Source organism: Trachinotus anak, unplaced genomic scaffold (genome assembly GCF_046630095.1).
Source record: "Trachinotus anak isolate AG129_WGS33_773 ecotype Australia unplaced genomic scaffold, CSIRO_AGI_Tana_v1 ptg000002l, whole genome shotgun sequence".
NCBI lineage: Eukaryota > Metazoa > Chordata > Actinopteri > Carangiformes > Carangidae > Trachinotus > Trachinotus anak.
Window position 1 is genome coordinate 28,079,176 of NW_027273853.1, and position 23,233 is coordinate 28,102,408.

At 40.8% G+C, this 23,233-nt stretch overlaps 1 protein-coding gene across 10 annotated transcripts in view; it reads right to left on the minus strand.

Annotated features, from left to right (window-relative positions):
- cadps2 (Ca++-dependent secretion activator 2) overlaps nt 1-23,233 on the minus strand; it is a 186,456-nt gene that overhangs the window by 108,067 nt on the left and 55,156 nt on the right. For all 10 annotated transcript variants that reach the window (XM_071460078.1, XM_071460068.1, XM_071460090.1 and 7 more), the window contains exons 3-6: nt 22,015-22,347; nt 3,316-3,396; nt 1,859-2,092; nt 865-986 (exon numbers count right to left, since the gene is read on the minus strand). In XM_071460078.1, the coding sequence (XP_071316179.1) occupies nt 865-986; nt 1,859-2,092; nt 3,316-3,396; nt 22,015-22,347 (770 nt within the window). The remainder of the gene's footprint in view (nt 1-864; nt 987-1,858; nt 2,093-3,315; nt 3,397-22,014; nt 22,348-23,233) is intronic.

The window sequence follows — 23,233 nt, forward strand, 5'->3', positions numbered from 1 at the left end:
ACAGTTGCCTCTGCAGCAGTTTGCCTTCATGCATGATCCCAGTTTAAATCACGGAGCAAGGCCTGAGTTCAGGCTACAACAGGTCAACTGAGGTCAATTTAAGTTCTTGTCAATAGTTTGTTCATATTTTAGCTGTAATTATCTAATTCTGTTTATATTTGCACAGTGGCTGCGTTGTTTTTCCCTCCGCTGTCACTGTAGAAGAAAAATTTAATTCACCTGCTTCATGTGGTGCTGACATGAAAAGTGACAATGTCTTTGCCCTCATAAATAAATAATTTTAGTTTTTGAAAATTAATTGCTATTAAATGGGATATATCTCATTATCAATAAAAAATAAAATTAAAATGACTTATGATGGATTTTTTATAATCCTTCCTGTCAAAATAATTAAACCTCAGTTTCAGACTTTCAGACCATTTTTACACACACACACACACACACACACACACACACACACACACATCACTTTTAGGTCCAAACAGCCCAGAGGTACATTCAGAAATGTATTAAATGAAAGTTGCACAGAGATGTTGAAATGCTCAACAATGCTGCATCTCTCTCTGAAGCACCGCTCCACTCAAACGTGTGTTTGGCTTTTTGTTGCAGCACCATGGATGTTTGACCTTCAATGTGCAGAATGATGTGCAGTCAGTAATGAGTTTGACAGTGAACAACCTTTTTCACATTCATCTGCTGAAGGGAAACATTTCTCTGTGCTCACTGTAAATCTCATTTAGAATGATTTTGTGTTGAAGTCAATCAAGGACCAATATGTAACATAACAAGTGTGATGTGACAACAAGTATTTCAAACCTGTAAAATGTTTATTCCTCTGAGACCAAACGGAGACACTGAACTCACTGTGGTCTGGCGGCTTCAGCCTGGTCTGTCTGCAGCTTCTCTCCTCCCTCCACCTCCATGGTGCAGTAAACGATCCGGTTTGGAGCGACAGACTTCAGACCCTGGACCTCCACGATCACGATCTGGAAACACCAGCAGAGGTGATGTGAGCTGCTCCTCCTGCTGCACGTGCTGCCTCCTTCAGGCTTCAGTCAAATCAAACTACTGTCGACTACCACGAATGTCGTTTAAATCAAGCACAATAGAGGCTCAAGCTGAAAACAGTGGCTGAGCAATAAGCCTGTTTCCCAGTGGAGTGAGCAGAAACCAAACACATAAAACTCATTATGTGTTTATGGATTTTGTAACTTACGAGGACACACACAAGTTGTGTCCCAGTTCAGGGGCCACATCCTTCAGAGGCTGCATTTTTGCAGTGGTGCGACTAGCTTGTTCCATTGTGAATGCAGCCACCAGGGCAACAAAGGATACAACGGGTGGATCCTTCATGGCTCAACCTATCCGAAGATTCACTGTACGCAGGTAATGAAAATAATATGGCAGCTAACAACACTGACCGAGAGCCTCAGGATCACACTGGTAAATGTAAGTAATTGGTTTCAGTTCCTTTCAACAGCTCATATAACAACTGTTAAAACTAAGGGCCTTAAAAACGCACGTTTTTGTGTTGTGTGACGCAACAGTAAGGGTGTGAACAGCTGGTGACACGAAGTGAAAAGCCTTTGCTGATGGCTACGAAAGGACACACGCTGGTAGACAGCGTCCTGCGAAGGCTGCAGCCCCTGAATTGTGACACAGGTTGAGGTAGGGAATGCTTTATATCTAAGTCCGACCTTAACCCTCAAACAGCCTTCTGAAGGTGTGACGGATAAAATGTCCTCACTTTCCAAAAATGTCCCAATGTCTAAACCTGAAAAGATAGCCATGCAAGAACGAACACACACACACACACACACACACACGCACACGCACACGCACACACACACACACACACCTCCAGAGTGAAGGACAGCACGACGTCAGACTTGGACAGGATGTCTCCCTCGTCTCCCATGTCCAGGAAGGAGTTGTTCATAGAGGAGCGTTTGAGCTTCTGTTTGAAGTCCGGACCTCCTTTGGACACGGGGAGACTCTCCAGGTTCGCCATCAGCAGGTTGACGGACGAACGCAGCTCCTCCACGTACAGAGCCTCCATGTCGGCAGAGACGAACTTTGGGTACCTCCTCTCCTGCAGGACACAGGTTCAGTTACTGTTAATCATCAACACAGAGGTTCCTTCACATCCACATTTAAACAATTAGATTCATTTTGGCTTTGAAACTATAAAAACATGGCAAAATCAGTAACTAACAGCTAATTAGGAAATAATTTGTTAGCTTTTGGCTTCGTGTCACCACCATGAAACCTTCTACCACTCAACACACTTCCTGTAACAGACACAGGTAACAGACTTTACTTCTCTAATCACAATTTTAATTAAAGCTCTTTTTGATTCCTCTGTACCTCATTTGCTGTGAATATTGTACTTTTCTTTATGCAGGAGGGAGTTTTAGTAATTTACAAGGTTGTGAGTTCACATTCAGCACCTGGACAAGATAGATGTGCATCTGTTTCACAGTCTGTATGATCTGAATCTATTAGTGATTAGTCATGTTAGAGAAAATTAATTGACTGCAATTTGGATTCATTGGATCTCAAAGTACAGATACAAAAGAAAGCAGCTGAAGTAAAAGTTTTAATTGATGTTTTGGCAACTTGGGGTCAGCAGAACATGCTGCAAACACAATTACATCCAGCAGACACGAAGCAACATGATAATCCCATCAGAATTGTGTTTGTGTCCAGCTAATGAAGGTGAGTCCAATATTCAGTCCTCCTCCTTAGCTCTGGTCTCCACCAAATCCTGAGAATATCTGTCTCTTCAGTTGTCCAGGAAAAGTTGAATCGAGGGAAACTGGATGAAAAAGGTGAAACATCTTCAAGTATCTACAACAAAGTCCAGCTGCCCTCAATTCAACTCTTCTTGGAAAACAATGACCTAGATTACAGAGAACCATCACGTCTCCTTAGCTGCCAAATTCAATTCAATTCAATGTTATTTGTATAGCGCCAAATCATAATATACATTATCTCAAGGCACTTTACAGGGTAAGGTCAAGACCTTACTTTGTTACAGAGAAACAAATGTTCCATTTTTTAGAGCAGTTAGTCTCTAATTGTGTCTGACACCAAAACAAGGAGCTAAAAGAGGCTGAAAAGCTCCATAGAGCTGCAGAGTTGGTTGTAACTCTTTGGTTTGTCAACAAAACATCATTATGATCATTATCTCATTATGACATGATTCATTTGGGTTTTAAAGGCTTCTGATCAGTGTTTTACTGTCAAAATTAACAAAAATAATGACTGAGACGACGTCACATTGAAACAGAAATGTGTGTTTGTGTTTCTCACCCTGGCAATCTTCTCAGCCAGCTGTAACCTGCCGTCCAGCTCTCTGCGGATCTGAGCCGCCTGCTCGTCCACGTTGTCCAGCTGAGATGAAAAAAAATAAATGAAAAAAGGGAAAATAGAGGGTTTCATCAGTCAGCCAATCAGAGATCTGCAGAATTATAAACCACTCAAAAGGGGCGGGAGAGACACAGCAGGAGAGCTCTACTCAGTGCAAGTGAGCTGTGTATTGATTAACCAATCAGCAGCTGAGGTGGTAACAGATGACAGTAATCAGCCAATCAGGAGCGAGCACTTCACCATGATGAGGACAGGATGAACCTCTCCACCAATTACAGAAGAGGGAAGTTGAATCAGGCTTATGTTGTGAGGGCTGCACAGTTTTCAGCTGCAGTTCCTCTAATGTCCAGTAGATGCTGCTGCAACAAGATTCTCACTGCATTGAAGAGAAGGGAAAAACCTTAAACCACTGTGTTTGTGGCAGGAAAGATTTTACTAATGGGTCACATGATGTGCAAGAGTAGCATTTTAATCCAGGTCATTTTTCAAAGTTTAATCAAATCAGAGAAATGCTGAAAAAAAAAAAAAAACATTTATGTAAGGTGAACCTTTGTGATGCGTGGTACGACCTGTTCAACTGTGTTAACCATTAAATCATCAATATAAAACACAAGGAACCTGGTGGAAAGTGAAGTGCCCCTGAGTCTTATAAAATGGATGTGGAGTGTCCTCGCTGCAGTGTCGCCTGAACTGAGGAGAGCTGAGGCTGAGCTGTTTGAGAGCTTCACACCGAACACGAGGTTCATCCAATGAGTCGTCCGTTAAACTCGATGTCAGCGAGACTCAAAGAGGAGATGAAAGCAGGGTGCAAATTTAATAAGGTTTGCTTACTGGGCAGAAAACGACACCTCATTTCACAAATGGGAGATTAAACAGCTCCGATGGAAACTGGCCTCAAGTCAAAGAGACAAGTGGAAAATTCAGAAGTGATAAGAGAGAGAAAAGATAAGCTGTTTAATTTGTGCCTGTTTCAAAATGGATCCCAGAGATTCAGTTAAAAATCAGCCCTCAGTGTCTCATTTACACCGATCCAATCCTCCTTTAGTCACACTGAGGGGTTAAACAGTCCTGGAGCTGAGGAGCAAGTTCTGAACTAAAAATCAACTACAGATGAACCTATGTCAGTCAGACCCTGTGCTTCTACCGACCTCCTCCACCTGCAACACCTGTAAACACATCATCAATGACCAAAATGTTCTCATCTTTTCTCAGATATGATACCACAACCATTTCTTTCTTGCAAACCTTTTGTTTACTCTTCAAAAGAAGCCAAGATAGAGCCGGATAATATGACCTCAAATCAATATCACAATTATTTTAAACTTTTACTATCATTATGATTAATCAACGAGTACTTTGGTGTTATCAGTCTCTTTTTTTGAGCCATGTTCTCTTCACATTCAGTGACCTCCAGGTGAAAAATGAATCCAACACTGAAGCTCTTCAGAAACCTGTGGGTGACGTCATGGAGGCGTCGTCCATCTTTATATACAGTCTTTGCTTCCAAGTAATTAAACAAATTGGTGATTGCCTTCGGTCACTAAAATTGTTTTTCTGCAGTGTTTGTGTTCAACTTCTTTTTGTGCAGTGTCGTGTTCACTGAAGAGAAAATGTGGCCAAACAACACTTTTTAGGCAGAAGCTGCTCGGGTTGAGGTTAACGTTAGTGGGACGGGGTGGAGGCATGTGACTGAAGACGAGGTATTGTTCTTTTTAAGGGGACAATTCATGAGGAAAGTATTAACCACATCAACCAACATGAGCGCGATATTAAGTCAGGTGAGAGGTTTCCCCTTCGGCCAAACCTCTAAACTTTAAAGGTTGTTGAAGTACATGCAGATGTAGAAGACCTTCAATGAATTAAAGTCTAGAACTGCTTAAATTCAGATTTAACTCTGATTTAGCTCCAGAGGACAAAGCCGATGATGACATGAATCTATTTTTGAAGTCAGCTTTTGGTACATGTCAAGATTTGATAACTGGTTCTACAGACAATTTCGGTCTGTCATCAGTCTACAGTCATCTGAAAACTATTTACCAATTTCTAGCCTTAATTCAGACCGATTTTATGCCCAGGTTTGTTCTGACATTACAGCTGAACCACTATCAGAAATTAAAAAACAAAGCCCTTTGTTGTATTTCTACAACAAAGGGCTCTAACATTGTTGAAATGCTCCAAGCTGAACTTTGAGGAGAGTATTCTGCAGATTCATGCCTGAACCTCTCTGATACCCGACCTGGACTGATCTGATTCGAGATCTGATCTGTCAGATCTGTTGGCAGCATGCAGCTCTTTCCTACCATCTCTCCCTCAGCGGGAAGAACTGTTGAAAAAGAACTTGACCTTGTCTGGTCCTTCACCCAGTTGCTAAACTGACTCATACCGACGTATCGACTGCAGCCTCCTTTATGTTTCTGTTTGTAGTTTCTGTCATCGCTGGTGTGAATCTTGGGAGCTGTTGGTGTGGGTGAGGTTGATTTAGGGTGTAAGGGAGGAGAAAACAACCATCCTACAAGTCTTTGTTGTTTCAAGTTCGGCCTTCAGAGCTTGTCTCTGATACAAACAGGAAACTGATCAGTTTATATGATTGTTTTACTCGTTAAGAAGATGGTGTCTACAGTCACGCTAGCAGCTCTGTGAGGCTGTACTTTGACACAGCAGCGCTAACATGTCACAATGATGGTGCAAGCATGCTAATGACTTTTGGCACTTAACACTCAGCAGCCTCAGCTGTACTTCCTGTTTGGTGCTATTACTTCTGACGGTGTTAAATCATAAACTGAAATACTGGAAAAACTCAAATGTTCACCTGGTGATGATGATGTCATTAGAAAAGAAGTTATTACAGGTCATCCTGAGGGAACATGAATGTCTGAACCAAATTCATGGAAGTCAATCCAGTAGGTGTCTTGATATTTAACCCAGAACGACAAGCGTCAGCCTCGTGGTGGTGGTGCTTCTTTTTTTAATGTTATGGCAAAATTATCTGATTAAGATTTTGTTATGAAACACAAAAAGTAGTTTGGGATTTATTCTTCATAGTTTAGCACCTGAGAGGGATAAATAGACCTAAGAAAAAAACTGTTATATAATAAATAATTTGATTATATAATAAAATACTGTTGCTTTCATCTCATGTCACCACTTCCTGTCAGGCCTGACATCCGGCTGCACTAATTACTGAGAGAGGGATATTTGTTCATGGACGAGTTGACAGGGTTTTTTTTTTCCCTATTCGGTCGGCAGAGTTGATCAGAAACGTGGTCGTGTGCAGACTGCAGAGGCTCTGACAGACGCGCCCATCATCCTGCAGCCGTCGCTGAGGAGGCCTGCTGATCGCAGTAGTTATTAACTGAACAATGTGAGCCAGAAACATGAATGAATTATCAGACTGATGGAGGTCAAACCAACATAACATGTCAAAACCTTTAAATGCCATGTTTTTATAAACTCATGCTGTGTTTCCTGCTGTGGGAAGGCTGCAGTGTCTGAGCGGTGCTGAAGGTCTTCAGTGCTAAATAATACAAACACAGTGGAAACCACATCTGTCTGGGTCAAACTCATCACTGTGAGCAGATGATTATTATAATGATTTGTTTTCTTTTTGTATGTACATGCACATGATTGTACAGATTTAAATATAAAACAACAAACTGCACCGTGGTGAAGGTGAAAACCCACCTGCTGCTGTGAGGGAGCAGGGACGAGAACTACACTGTAAAAACATGAGCCGAGGAACAGGAGGCAAAATCCCTCAGTGAGACGGGCCAGTGAGGACACACACACACACACACACACACACACACACAGTGAACTTATGCTGGGAAAGCAGGCAGGGACCGTCGTTACACACTCACACTGTGGCTCCAAAAACCTCCTACAGATAAGACAGAAGAGACTCTCAGCATATGGCAGCTTGCAGTAGGTGGATGCAACAGTATGTGTTTACTGACAGAATGAAACCAAAAAAATGTCCATAGACCATCGACTGAGGGAGCAGGAAGTGCTAAAATGTTAACCAATCTCTGGGTTTTATGACTCATTCCTCTATAATGTGCAGTCAGAAATCACATGGCAGTGCTCTACCCAGGGCTTCCCTGAGCCCTGGGAATCTCCCAGGATATCGGACTGGTAAAGGGGAAACATGGGAAAAAAGGGCATCGACTCAGGCAGCAAAACACAATTAAATTAACAAACTAAATATCTTATGTGGCAATAAAGATAAGATCTGCACAATATGTTGACATTAAAAATTTGGCTCCTACATGTTGTTGTATGAAAAGACCCAAAACGAACACTGTCTACTTGATTACTGCAAGGGATTTCTTGAAAATGATTCTGTCACAAGCGTTTTGATCCATACAAGCAGTTGATCGCTGTCACCGTGATTTTAAAGCTTAATATGATTTTCCTTTTTATCCTTTATGAAAAAATTCCTCTCTAACTTGTGTCACTTTTCTTTTTCTTTTGGCATTTTGCTTTGTTTTGAGAACGTTTCTTCCCTTTTGTTCTTGTTTCGGTTTCTAGAGGCAGTGAACTTTAAAAACTTAACAGGGTCTGATTCCTCCAATCTCAGTCTTTCAGTTTCTTAAAAAAAAGGGTAAAGACTTTTTTCCATCTACTAGTTTAATACAAGCTCCTATAACTGTGTTAACTGGTGTTCCAACCTCCAGCGAACTATAACTTTTAGCTACCTCCTTTGTTCATTTTATTTTGGACTCGATTTGGGTGAAATGAAAAGAAAATTATGCAGCTGTCCACTGATGCAATGTCTAAATCAGAATCAGTTAAAATCAGTTATGTGCAAAATCTATTTCCATCAGCTTCCTATCTTTTATTACTTTAAGTGTTGTTTGGGTTTAAAATGTGCCTTAGATGATTAGGTAGAAACTCTCTGATTGTTAATCAAGGCTCAATGACCGAAGTCTCTCAATACCTGATAAGGATTAAAGTACCACCCAGAATCAGTTTGTGTGTTTGTGCAGCATCAGTGAGCAGTGTGATTACATTTTTGTGGTGATAAAAACAATCGCTGCAATGTTGTTACTTTGTATTCCAGGTTGTGTCTGTGGTTAATTACACTCAAATCTAATTAACTGTGCTGAGATAACACACGTCGCAGTCCGTCTGCCGCTCATCAAACTCTCTGTACAACACACAAAGAGGTTTATACACCAGATTACAACAGCAAAAACAGCCAATAACAGGAATAAAACATCCTGCATTCAAAACAAGAACAGAAACTCCAATTGTGAGCATCACGACAGACTCCAGCATTTAGTGTGTGTGAAGCTGGAGACGTGAAAAGAGGCTCTTTGCTGGAGAGCATAATTAGAATTATTAGTCAAAAACACAACAATCAAAGTAATGACAGTTTGTTTGTATGTGCTGTGGTAGAACAAGCTTAGACCCATGTTGTTCTCAAACTGTTAAAGGGCTGATTTTCATTTCATGAGCTTTCATTTAAAGCTCCACACAGTCTAAAGGTAGATGTCCATGTGTTTGTGATTATAAAGCAGGTCTAGGTTCTATATTAATACTGTGAAAGTATCAAAGCCTCAGTCCACAGAGAAATGCACACAGCCTGTATTCAGAAACTGAGCCTTAAAACCAGCCGTCAGGACTTCTGCAACTTTGTGATGTCACAACAAAGCAGTCACTGTTCTCGGCCACGCCCCATGCCCCACCCACATTGCAGGATTTGGTTTCTCTGACTGACTGACATCGACCTGTTGTTACTAGAGCTCCAGAGAGAGTCTGAAAGAGGAGATGTAAAACTACACTGAGATGGTTTTTGGTTCTTAAAACCACAGATATATCTTCTGATGGAGATCAACACTTCAGATAAAACACTGGAGAAGAGTAAAATATGGGACCTTTAAAAAAGTCCTTTTTGTTTGAAACTCTGATGCAGATTATTGAATTCACACACTTCTGGAGAAGAGTCTCGTGTCCAAGTATTTAATTGATCCGAAATTCATTAGAGCTGCTGATTAACATTCCTGTCCAGAAAGAGAACAGAGGCAGTGACACATGCACAATTTGACTGCAATGACTAAAATGAACCAAAACACACACACACACACAGATCAGGGTACACGCTGGCTTTGTCATTATAACGTCTATCATGTGGTCTTTGTTGGCAGCCTTTCTAATTCTGCCTCACAGAGCATTTCTATGACAACCAGCCTTCACATGTCGCCGTTATTCAAAGTCTCCGCAGCACGTCAACACATCAGAGGCTGAAGCCAAACATCAAACTGCTCAACGTGAACACACTATAAACACACTCAGGACACATTTCAGTGAAGAGATTCTACAGTTTCACCTGGAGGTGTGTTCAGACATGATGTGAAGTCAGTTTTGGATGTGGAAAACCTGCTCACACAATCAAGCTCCGAGCTGACTGTGGCTCAGGAGGTAGAGAGGGTCATCCACTAAGCAGTGGTTCATTTCCCAGCTCCTCCAGCCTGAAGGCTGAAATGTCCTTGGGTAAGATACTGAACCCCAAATTCCCCCTGATGCATCACCAAGACGTTCTGCAGCCTCCATGTAAATGCAACACGTCCATTGTTTTCCTGACCTTTCCACTGCGTCACAAAGAGCAGCTCCTGTCACTGAGCAATCATGACAACACAAAACAAACCTCACAAAAACTTGAGGTGTTTGTCTCTTGGCTTTAACAGTTCTAAGTGTGATCCTCAGGCTTCTGAAGGAAACATTTCTCGGCGCATTTGAAGGAGTCTTCACAATAAGACAGCTTAGTCAAACTACTGTGATGTGATCGGCCTCAAAAGCAGCCTCTGAAGGACGGGGCCCCTGAACTGGGACACAGCTTAAGTCACGAAGCTTGTAAAACTTGTGTTCGCCTGGTGATGACCTGAATAAAACAGCAGGAGCAGTAAACGCAGCCCAAATATCAAACCCCTGAAGTGAATCCTGCAGCTGCAGATGAAGGGGGGGGGGGATCTGTCCATCTCTTCCTTCTGCCTGATGAGCATCATCCATGTCCAAAGGAAATATCAGCTTTTCAGGTGGTCATTCTGAACAGCACCACAAAATATTAGTAATCACATTTTTCAATTTATTAGTCACGGTCACAGGAAAATGCAAAAGCGTGAAACAACAAATTACACGACCACGTTCCTCTGATAAATGTATGTCCTTCAGATTAGAATTCATTCAGTGTAGCAATGAGTTTGTCCACATTCACTGAAGGTACAAACAGCAAATGACTCCTCATGTGATGAAATTAAATGGTGTGGAAGCCAACACAGCAGGATGTGGCAGTCTGCTGCTCTGGGGGAAAAATAAATAAATAAACACCAAACCCTGTAAAAGTCACAAAACGCTGTCGCTGTAATCAGAGCGAATCAGTGCTGCGTCACAGCAGAGAATAAGAAGATGTTATCCAAAAGTGAAGTGATGCTGCATGGCAACAGAGTCTGAAGCTTTCTGACTGGATGATCCTGACAGTTCAAAGCACTCTGGGACTTGTAGTTGACCTCTCTCCTATAGGTGTTATAAACACACTCAGTGCTGACTGTCTAGACTTTGTCTACTTCCAAACTCCATCCAGATGCTGAAAATAAGCACCGTTAGTGGCAAAACTGCTGAATGACAGTGAAGTACAAGAAAACTGACCATAGAAATAAAAATTTGATGTCAGTTCAGATAAATCAGGCAAATACTGACTAACGTTTTTATTCCAGGAATCATCATCAGATATTTCATCGTCCTTCTGTGTAGAACACTTTCATCATTAAAGTATAAAAATGTTAAACTTGTTACAACCAGAACGACCTACTGTGCACAAACAGCCGATCAAATGAAAGACTGAAAGAGAACAGGCACAATAACAGTTTACAGCAAGAATCAAAAGAAGGACGGATCAGAAAAAATCGCTTCAATTAAGTTGAAGAAGCAGAGACAGAGAGGAAAATAAAATACTAAAGAAGAAGAAGAAAGTAGCTTGAGGGCAGGCAGCAGTTTTTTTTTTTCTGGTGGCAGAGCTGCATCCTGGAGCTGCTGGTAATTTATTAGAGCTTCATCTACCTTGGTCTCAGAGCTAATGAGACACGACACACAGTCAGAGCCAAAACAGAAATCAATGGACCCTCTTCACAGCTGAGTAGGCCTCTGGTTTTGGCTAAAACACTCATTAATAAAAGAACCAAGAGGGGCTAAAACACCAGAGATTACTGAGCTAAACTAAAAAGGGGGATCACGATAAACAGGTTGGGTCCAAACGCCAGTTTGCTCTGGTGCTTTCAGGCCAAGTGAAAGCTGCCATTCAAACAACTAAACCACCCAGAGGATCCTCCGAGGATCTGGCTCCAACCACATGACTTTAAAGTGTTGATCTCCATAAGAAGTTATATTTGTTGTTTTAAGAACCAAAAACCATCTCAGTGCAGCTTTACATCTCCTCTCTCAGGCTTCTCAGGAATAAAAATATAGCAGATTTCAGGTAAACACTCAGAGAAACCAAATCCTGTAAGGTTGGATGGTGGGTCCAGGTGGGTGGGGCTTGGGGCATGGCTGAGGGCAGTGACTGCTTTGTTGTGACATCACAAAGTTCCAGAAGTCCTGACGGCTGGTTTTAAGGCTCAGTGTCTGAATACAGGCTGTGTGCATTTCTCTGTGGACTGAGGCTTTGATACTTTCACAGTATTAATATAGAACCTAGACCTGCTTTATGATCACAAACAGAAAAAAAAAGGGAAAACCAGCTTTCCCTGTGATAAATGGCCATCAAAAATTAAGACAACTTTAAAAGAATTCCACAACTTCACTGCAGAAAAGATTAATGAGACAATGGGCTAAATTGCATGCATTTCCTTCATACCATCATTACAACTCTGCTAACCGCTGCAATTGAATCAAACATTGATTGATGACACAAAAGTGTGAAGTGGGAGGTTAAAGTGGCAGCATTCAGATTAAAACCACTGGAATTTGTGGTGATGCACTATGGATCCAGCACCATCATCAGGTCATTTTGCGCAGTTCTTTGGTTTATGACCAAACACCTGCAAAACTGTAAGTATACAAAATTGGAGGTGAGCAGATATTCACTCTGTGTATAACAAGCAGAGGAAACTTTATACATAAATAACATTTCATTCCAGGGCTAAAGACTTTGTGTCAGAACTGGCTTTAACAGGAGAAATCTCATCTCACTGCAGTGAGACAGTAGTGACCATTGATGGCATCATCAAGCACTGACACAAAAATACACAAGTCCTTTTGAAATAATAAGGTTCACTGACTTCTACAGACAGACATGTAGAACCAAACAAAACTGATTCAAGATGATGAATCAGTGTAATCAGCTCATTTACTTGCTAATGCTGCCTCTTAACACTGGGGAGGAAAACTCTGGTTAAGTACTTTGAAGTAGTTTGGTCAGAATCGTGGAAGCTGAATCATAGGCAGCTTCACAAAGCAGTCTGTAGCCAGATAAAGTTATTACCTGTCAAACATCTCAGGATTATCTTCAATGTGCAAACATCCAGAAGATGCCGCCTCCCTCTCCACTCGACAAGCCCCAGCCTTCGTCAATGGGACACGGCCACGCCCACAAAAATGATGAAACAGATAGATTCAATAGCCAGAAGTCAAGCTAACGTCCAGAGACGAGAGCCTGCTGGGCCACAAGACGGGAGTAAATTACAAGATAAATGCAAACAGGCAATATGAGCTCCTTTACTGGACAGAACACTGTTCTGAGATCAGATGTAAGGAAAGATATCACTTCCACTGTGGTATTGTTCTAATTGATGTCTATTCTTAGCTTTTCCTGCTTTACTTGTCCTGGCAGTTTATCAAGTGTTCCTGGTTCCGTGTTCAGAGAATCCAACAGGCCTCCAGCAAGTAGTGTAGATAATATTCATAATATTCTGTGTCATTGTATTGAAGTCTTCTGAGATCAGTGTTAAAAATATTCAAATATAATGAATATTTTCAGAGATTTTGAGTAACTGATGAGCAAACACACACGGACTCTCACAGCTGTTTCTCCTCCTCAGACCAGCTGATCTGAACACCTGGATGTCCCTCCTCCCACAGCTGCAGGTTCCTCTGTTCTATTTATATCTGCCTCCATCTTTTTCCATCACCGACTCAGAGGTGTGCACCTCTCTCACCCCATCACACCTCTGCAGTTTGCATTTTTTGAGATATTATTGTTAAGTAGAAAAACAAAATACCTTCTATTAATCTCTTCTCCGATAAAAATCTACATCTCAGTAATTTCAGGTATAATTTGCTTTTTGAAAATCAATGTATTTTTCTTCAATCTATGATAATAGATTATAATGAATAATTTAGGAGCTGGTGATTTTATTACTCAGTTTAATCCGGGGCAGTGAAGCTTGTGGGGAATCAGCCGTTAGTCGTGACTCATTATCATCACTTCTCTGGCATCGCAATAAATATTTAACATGGTTTGGTTTTTTACAAGCCCCAGATTCAAGCAGACAAGCCATCAGCCATAAGCAATGAGATATTAGGATGTTATTTACAGTACAAGTAACACAAAGCTACACTAAGCAGTACAGCTGAGGCTTTAGATGACAGGACTGTAAATGGACATTCAGGAGCAAACAAGGTGGAAAGTACCAGCACCACCGGGAAACATACAATCTTTTAAAATGTTGTAACTATATATATTCACATCCCAACTGTCTCAGTGGTTGTAAACTGTTGGTGGAAAAAGTAGTAAAAAGGGACTGAAACTGATCTCAGAGGCAGTCAGACTAATAAAGCAGTACTGTGGTCTGGAGTCTGGACAGAGCTGAGGTTTTCCTGCTGTAAAGCTTCACCTGCCTGATACTGAACCTGCTGCAGCCGCATCACAACCGGACCGGAGGGAGGAGCGACAGACTTCCTCAGCAGAACGACCCCAGTGTGAGATTCAAGGGAAGAGGATCACTGGTTTTACATCACCTTTGTGAGAGTGCATCTTTATCATTAGAAGTCAAGAACACAGTCTCCCCTTGCTCAACTGTTTTATGAAGTGAGAACACTGTTGCTAAGCGACAAAACTGAACATTGTCTTGATCCCTTTTAAAAAATTGTGAATTTCGGTGTCACGACAGGTTAACCTCCACCGGCTCTGATGGTGTTTTTGTTTTCCTTTTTACATCTGTGGACTGAAGGATTCACGTGGTGTTAATGCTGTTAGTGACACCATCCTCCTTCAGTGTTGATGTGTACATCTCATTTAAACCTTAAAACTTTTACAGCTTTGCTCCTCTGAAATTCAGCTACCAGATATTCCACTTTCTTCTTTGGGTAAATTCTGACTTCAGTGCTTTTCGACAGGGGAGGGGAGGGGACATTTGCACCAAGCTGAGCCTTGACCGACTACAACCCTCCAAGCTGGAGGTGTGCTGGTTCTCACAAACCTCAGTGAGAAACAAAAACTCATTCACTGACCAAATGGTGCAGAACTTGTCCATATGTTGCTGTGTTGTTCTGCTTGATGACAATAAGTGCATTTCCTACAGTAGCTTCAAAATAAAAGCCTCCTGCTGGTTAACTTTTAATATGCAATGGCAGCTGCAAGAAATGTCCAGTTTTCATCAGCTGTATTTTAACATAGCTCAGAAACAGCTGTAAACATGTCAGCATGGTGACCCTGCTCCATGGGGCTCCAGTAGACACTGTTATTATTGTGGGAAATTACCAAGAGCTAAACTAATACATTTGGTGCCAGGATCAGTGCAGTCTCAGCAGTAAAGCAGACATTGTACTGGACCATTGTGATGAAGAGGAAGCTGAGCTGGAAGCGAAAGTTCTTGATTTACCAGTCAATCCTCGCTGCAACCCTCACATATGATCAAGAGCTCTGGGCAGCAGAAAAGAACACCAAAAGAACAAGATCGTGAATACAAGCGATGGAAATGGAAATGGGCAGCTGGGCTCAGCCTCAGGCGTAGGGTGAGGAGCTCTGGCTTTGGGAGGAAGCTCAGAGTGGAGTCACTGCTCCTTCATCGAAGGGAACCAGTTGAGATGGTTTGTTCATCTTGTCAGGATGCCTCCTGGCGCCTTTCACTGGAGGTCTTCCAGGCACGTCCAACTGGCAGGAGGTTCTGGGATAGACAAGAACAGCCTGAAGAGATTATATATCTCATCTTGCCTAGAAACACCTCAGGATCCCTCAACAGGAGCTGGAAAACATTGCTGGGGTGAGGAACGTGCTTTGCTTGACGTGCTGCCACCATGACCCAACCTTGGCTCAGTGGAGGAAGATGGATGGATGAATAAATAACACTGACAATGCAGCTTTGAGAAGTGTAAACAAGATTACAGGTTGTAAGAACCTTGGGTTTGTGGAGATGGTAAACGGTAGCAAGACTTTAATGAAACCCTTGAACCAAAGGTGGGGGTTTAAAAATGGAATTAGCTCCCGTTTCTTTTCATTCCTCCCCTCTTTTCTCCTCTTTTCTATTGCGGTCTCTAATGAAGCAGGACAATAATAGAATCTGTCCTGGCAACAGACACACTCTGGTTGTTATACTGGCGACGATGATGTCTCAATGGGCTGTGAAGTAATCTGTAAATGGAAGCTATTTCTGTTCAGAGCCAGTTACAGAGAGGCAGGGGAGAATCCCTGAGGACTACTGATAAACTGTTTCCTCTGCAGGGTGGTGCTCAGAGACTCTAAAGACTGCTGGACAGGTCTGTAAGGTCTGTCCACCCAAAATGATGAGATCTCTTGATCTGCCCATTATCTGAGATATCTATCACAGATAAGGGATCATCCTGCCTGTTTTCCCAAAACCACCTCTCCTCCCCATCAACTACACTGGTTCCCTGTTGCCTCCAGTCTAGACTCTGTTACTAGTCTGCAGTTTTACCAGTAACCTACCTTGGTCAAACCCTACACTCCTACACTTTGCCTCTGGACAATCGCCTGCCCTGTCGCTCCAGAATGACTTCAGTCATTATCTGATGCTGCAGTGGTAGAATAAAACCAACCTCAGGACCCCATTATGCACTTCAAATTTCAGAGTCCTAATAAGACAATGAGTTAGTCTAACTACGACCACATCAACACTGCTGAGGACTCAAAAAGAGAAACAAAACAAGACCGTATTATAAAGACCGGAGGTGATGGAAGTGAACAGTGTGGCCGGTGTGGAGATCGTGAGACAGCAGCATCATGATAAACCTCTTCAGGAGACTTAACAGATCACAGATGAGAGATCTGAACCCTGGGCTGCACTGTTAATGTGGACAAGGTGGGGAAACACATGAAGAAGAACCACTGGTTTTATCACTGGCTCCAGTAGGGGATTGCAGGAAGACGACAACAAGGTGGAGAAAGGCAGAAACTACAAATCAAGCTGAGAATTATCAAGATAACTAAAGGGTTTCATTCAGGGGACAGAACTACTTCTTTCTCCTCAGAGTTTCCATCAGCAGGAACAATTTTGAAACACGACCCATACCCAAAAATACAGATTGTGTCTCTCTTTGAGTTGCCTCTCCTGAGGTTTCTTATCACACACACAGCCTGTAATATAGGGATATATTAATGGAGTTGATTTAAATTAAGTTTTTATGTTAAGTGTTAGATTTTCATCTTTATTAGTGGGTCATTCCCAGTGTTGCCTCCAAATCAACAAATGCAAGTTGTTTTGTGTTTTTTCACAGCAAAACTTTAGATTTTTTTTCTTACATCTGCACTCCTCAATATTTTCATATTAATAATGGATCAAATGACTCTGTATAATGTGAAAGGTGTTTCTGGTACCAAACAAAGTAGGAAGTAGGAAACATCTAGTATTACTAGTGTCACCCTGTATTACTTACCTATCATCTACATATTGATATTGATACAGTTCCTTGGTCCTGTCATAACTGGCTGTTGTTGATGTTGTCTTTATGGTTCAGCAGTGAAGCCTTTTAACGTTTACAATACTGTTATGACTCGATGGTCTTGGTCTTTGTTCTGAATCTGTTCTTAACTGCCTGGATCATCCACTTCATGAGGAGTTCGACCTCCTTCCTTCAGGCTGCCTTTACATGATCCTCAAAGAAAAACACAGCACTTCTAATTTTCTTTTATTCCTGTCGCTATTGAAAGACTGAACCTCTGATGTTATACAGACATCTACAACTGCACTTCACCTGGCTCTGTATTTTTAGTCGTCCCCTTTTTTTAAACAGAGACTGGTTGTATTTTCTTTATTACCTTTGGTTTGACAGACCATTGTTTTTTGTTTCATTTTTAACAAGTATATATTCATTTTTTATATATTTTTAGTTATTTCTTTTCAATAAATATATTCTGTATAACTCCTGTCCTCCAGCATAGACCCGTGTGCTTAACGACCGCCTGCAAACCACATTTTCTTTGGGAAAATAATCGATTTGAAGCTGAACTTTCCTTTACAGAACACAAATGGACTCAAGATTAAAATCTTTTCTGAGAGAGTTCAGGCCAAATCAGCCAGAATCAACCCCCCCACACACACACAGACAGGAAAGTTAAAACAGTGGGGAAGAGAAAAGCTATAGAACACACTAATTCCTAAAGAATAATAAAAGCTGCTAAAATATGAACATCTGTAGAACAACACGAGGATGAACTACATGAAGGATCTGATTATTCATTTATTCCTGTGTCTAAATATGGACTTTAAGTTTAAGTATATTGAAGACAACTTTCATGGCTGCACTTCTCTGCTGTGACATTACACAACAACATTTTATTTCCCTGTGAACGAAGCTGTCCTCAGTCTCCAGCTAATGAATCCTTCAAACTGACTAAGTTTAGGTTCAAAGCTGTGGTTTCTTGCAAGATGAAGGAAAATATTAAAATATATTCAAACTGATCACATTTTGCTTCACAGGAAGTCGACTTAATGTTGCGTCGAACAGTTTATTTAAAAACATTTGCATCAGTCATGCACTGCAACTGAGGCTTAAACCTACAGCTGGTTACCTAGCAACAAGACGCAGACTTAAAATTCACACAGAGACAACATGAGGGAATTTAAAGCAGGCAAATAAGTGTAACCTGCTCATATATGGAACATTTTATACCACCCCCAACACATAAGTTAATAGTTTTTCCTTATGTTAAAGTGTTTTATTAATCTGAGCTTTTAATTATTATTATTATTATTATTATTAACATAGCCTGTCACGGCTGAACATAATTTGTGTCTGATAAGGTTTTTCCTCAAAAAAGTTCAATTATGTCATAAAAAATTCTTAATTACATCTAGTTTTTGTCTTTCATTAAAAATAAATTCTAAGACTCTATGAATATGAAAGTATTCACAGAAGTAATATATTCCACCAAACTAGCAGTAATGATCAAAATCATGCTTTAATACCCTGCTGTATAATTGGGATTTAATGTGATGTAGTTGTTCACACCTGGGGGATAATGGGGCGTAATGTTGATGACGTCAGCTGGAGGCAAAGAAAAAATGAATTTCTGCGTCAGGCTGCATCAGTTTGAAAAGTTTAGATTAATACTTTACACGTACACGTCTGTTCACAAAATAAACACCAACTGAAGAAGCTTCTGACAGAAGGACAGAGAAACACTCCTGACTCGCTCAGCTTAATATAAATAGAAATAACAAAACATTGAATTTATTTTGTCCTTTGAACTGTTGCCTCACAGTGAAGTTTACATGTGTTTTAATCATTATTCACTGAAAAAATTTGCTTTTTACACTTAACACGTGCAAACCTGCAGAGCAGATTTTAAAAAACGACTGGAGCTGAATCTTTGCCCAAACCAGCTGTTTTAAATTCTTGGTTCACCAACACTTCACTGCTGCTGAACACTGCACCTTGTGTCCACACCTGTGTTGAATCAGCAGAGCTCAGAGGAAACATCCGACCTCGATAAATAAACCACTGCAGTGTGTGTGGGGTTTTAACAGGAGATATTTTCCTCAGTGCTGTTGGTTCCTCCATAATGCAGAGGAAACAGGCAGCAGAGGGACTGTAACCCACATGAGTGCAGAAGCTCTGCAGCTACAATTAGCTGCATCCATCTCTTGAACTGCTGCTGTTATTGTCAGGTTTTCCTGAGTAAACCCCACTGACTCAATGTAATCCTGAAAACTCATTCCCATGATGCCACTTTGCTTCTCTTCATAAGTCTTTTCATGTGAAAGTACAGTAAGTGCTGCTACAGACTGAAAGGTGCTCATCGTGTGGATTCAGTCTTATTACTGAGATACTGAGACCTTGACGACGCTCTGCAGTGCTAATGAGGCTGTTCGCCCTGAGAGAAACTCTCAAAATTGACTACAACCATGTTTGAAGTTGAATTTATTTTCAATAAGATTTGTATCATGTCTAAGAAGGAGGCAGCTGTGGTTCATAGGTCAGAGAGGTGAGCGTGAGAAGACCAGGAGGCTGCTGGTTTGACTTCCTGAGAGGAAAAGGGATAAAAACTGACTTTTAAATTTACTGTGTGGACACAGCAACACACAGATGCACTCAGGGGCTTTGCCATGTAGTCTCCAGTTTATTAGGAACAGCTATCTAAAACTAATGAGGGTTAATTAGATCGGTCCTCCAATTTATCCAACCATCTTGAGGGTTATAATGTTCAGTTTTTGTTGTTATTTTGGGGAGGTGCTGTGATCCTTGGTAGTTATAGTCTGTGGTGCTGTTGCTTTTGAAGGGTTTACTGTATTGTGAATTATAATAATCTGGTAATGAAGACATAACAGTATGGATTCATTTCTTACAAATTTCAATGGTAGATTGTCTTTTCTTTCAAATACATCCTAATTGGAAAAAGCACTAGAGCTGTTTCACCCAATATATAAAAACTCACATTAATTCTTAATGTAGGATTTGATATTAGAGGGCAGAGTGCTGCTGTAGTGTAACACCACTACCTTAAAAAAATGCAGTCTTTCATAAACAGCTGACCTGACATTTAGTTGTTTTAGTATCAGGACAAGAGCCAACAGCTTCATGATGCTGCTGTTTCTGCCCCTGGCACCAGACTCCTCAGTGACAGAGGTAACAGAAGAAATGTTGCTGCTTTTTGAGGGCGTTCATCCCTTCACTCAGTTCAGCAGCTGCTCAGGAAACTTCACTTGCTCATGTTGTGATGTTGTAGAAAAGAAAGAGAAAAAGAAAAAGAAAGAAAAATAACTAAACAACGTGTTTAAATGTTAAATGGTTTCTTCATTATGCAACAGGAGCCAGTGAATTGTTGGCTAGTTGTTGCATATTGATTATGTTAAAATGTTGATGTTAATTTCTTGTGTCTGTGAGGCCTAAATGACTCTAGCTCTTATATAATAGCTCTTATAAGTATTAAGTATTTATTATTCATTTTCTTAATTCAGTAATTACCTACATCTATAACCGTTTTATTAGATTCATTTATTTCTTGGTAATGTTTTGAAAAAGTTGGGATGGTTTTACATTTGAGGACGAGACATTTTTTCCCAACACTCGTCCTCTATGAATGTTGCGAACTGAGTGAGTCCGTTACATTAAAGGAGCTATATATAAGTTTTTGCTATTGCTACATAGTCAACGTTAGCATTAACAGCTGTTTACTTACCAGTCTTGCTATGACCTTCAGCCATCATTGAGTTTACAATGCAAGAGGTTATAATACGCCCTCTGAAGCGCTTCTATGGGAAAGTGATGAGATGGGCTGACCGAGCCGGGCCTAGCTGGTTAGCATGCTAACTTCAGTAGATGAAAAGGAGTGATAGCAACAGAAGCAAACTAAGAGGGTTTCTTTCCACCTCTGGAGACAGCTCTCCTCATTCCTCAGGAATGATGTTTGATGCTGAACATTTGTAGCATTTCTTCTGAATTAGTAAGTAAACAGCTGTTAATGCTAATGTTAGCTATGTAGCAATAGTAAAAACTTACATATAGCTCCTTTAATGTAACAGACTCAATTGACAAGAAGATTAAAAAGGTCTTCAAGACTTGCAAACAGACTTTGATGTGTAAAATCACCAAAGTTCCCCTTTAGTGCTGCCTTATGGGTTGTTTGTAGATAGTGAGTTTCTACCGTCAAGCTACTCTTTAAAACAGTAATTTAATCAGTTGCTTTTTTGCAATGGAACTATTCCCCAATGACTACATACCACTTTCAGTTGAGCTGGATTTAAAACAGACAGAAATGGATTTTGAAATTTGTGCTTTAGTGATTTAATTAAAGGCTCTGGGGAACCTTTTAAATGTTTGTCTGTTAGTGCAGAAATTTCAATGTTTTGACCATGGCTCCTGTTGAATGTTTCCACTACTGCTGGCACCAAAATGATAAGTGAGAATCAATTAGACAAGTTTCTTCCCTCCAGAAAAACATCTAGGTGACTGAGAGCACATGCCTCACTTTAAGATTCTTTCACCTTAATGATGGAAATTTTATGGTAAACACTAAGACACAACAACAATGCAAAATCAGCGAAAGAAACCAAACCTAAAAAACAAAAAAAAACTTGAAGTTGAGGTTTTTTTTCTCATATATTTTTAGAGTGAAAGTCTCTCTACAGCATCTAGTGGACATTATTGGAACTACAGCTGAAGAAATGTGGCATTAGCCTCATGATTCAGGCAAGGAGGTTGTCAAAGACAAATATACAGTGTGTTTGTACCTGTTAACCTCTAGCAGCTCACCTGGCAGGCGTTGTACAGCAGCTGGTGCTCGAACTTTCGGATGCCGAGGATCTGCTGGAACATCTCGTACAGTTGCTCCTTACTGAGGATGAGCTCCGACACAGCACTCAGGTGCGCCCGCTGTGGCTGACGCCGCATGTCCTCGTCACCCCTGTAGATGGCGTCATACTTGGCGATCCAGGAGCTCAACACTGTCTCTTTGCTCAGGCCGTCAATCTCTGGGAGGCTGCGAATGCGCCGCTCGATGTTCTTCTTGAAGACCTCGCGGAAGTCGTTGGCCGAGCAGCCGCCGCTCTGGACCATCCGGGAAACTCGCTCACTCTTCAGGAAGCCCTGCCGAGGAAGGAGACGATGATGAGCACCCACAACATTGATTATAGTTTTTTTTAATTTTTTAATGACTCAGAACTTTATCACAAGACGTTCTCCAGGTGAAGCTGGAAATTTAGTTTTCAGACCCTTTTACAAAACTGTTGAAAGCAACTTCTCAACCACCTTCAGACCGACAGCAGCACTGCATCAAGAAACGTGGCCTGCTCCTTCATTTCAATGAGACTCCTGTGATTGTAAAGTGGCCAACGTGCAGGGTCATCCAGGAAAAAAAAAAAACACAAACTTGGATCAACTTCTGCCACAACATAAGGCTTCATCATCTGGAAATGCACAATGTTGATGATGTTGTGTGGTTAAGAAAAGCAAAGGTGTTACCACTGATAAAACAATGACAGTGAACAGCTTGCACAACACCAGGACCCTGAACCAAAGCAGCTAAATGAAATTCAGCCTGTATTAATTTCCTTATTTACATCTGTACTTTTTCTGCAGTTTCATACAACATAAAAACGATTCTTTAAGAAAAGTCGACAAAGCACAATTGCGACTGGTCTGTATTTCCATTCAGTGATATTATGTGAATAAAGTTTTTTTCCTGTGTGATAAAATTCCAATGAATGACATCTGTGAAGACAGATTTCCTGTAGTCTGCCTCTCAGTTGATACAGCAGGCACCAAAACTTTAATGCGAAAAAAGTATTTCCATGTCAATTTGGCAAAATATTACTTTGTCAAGTAGTTTGAAAAACCACCTCATGCATGTGTATAATAATAAGTGTAGAATTTTTTTGTATTTTTTTTAAATATATTCATGTGTTTCCATTACTTGTTTTTAAGTTAAAAATTAGAAATTGTGTGTTAAGCTGGTTAATGTCAAAACATCCTA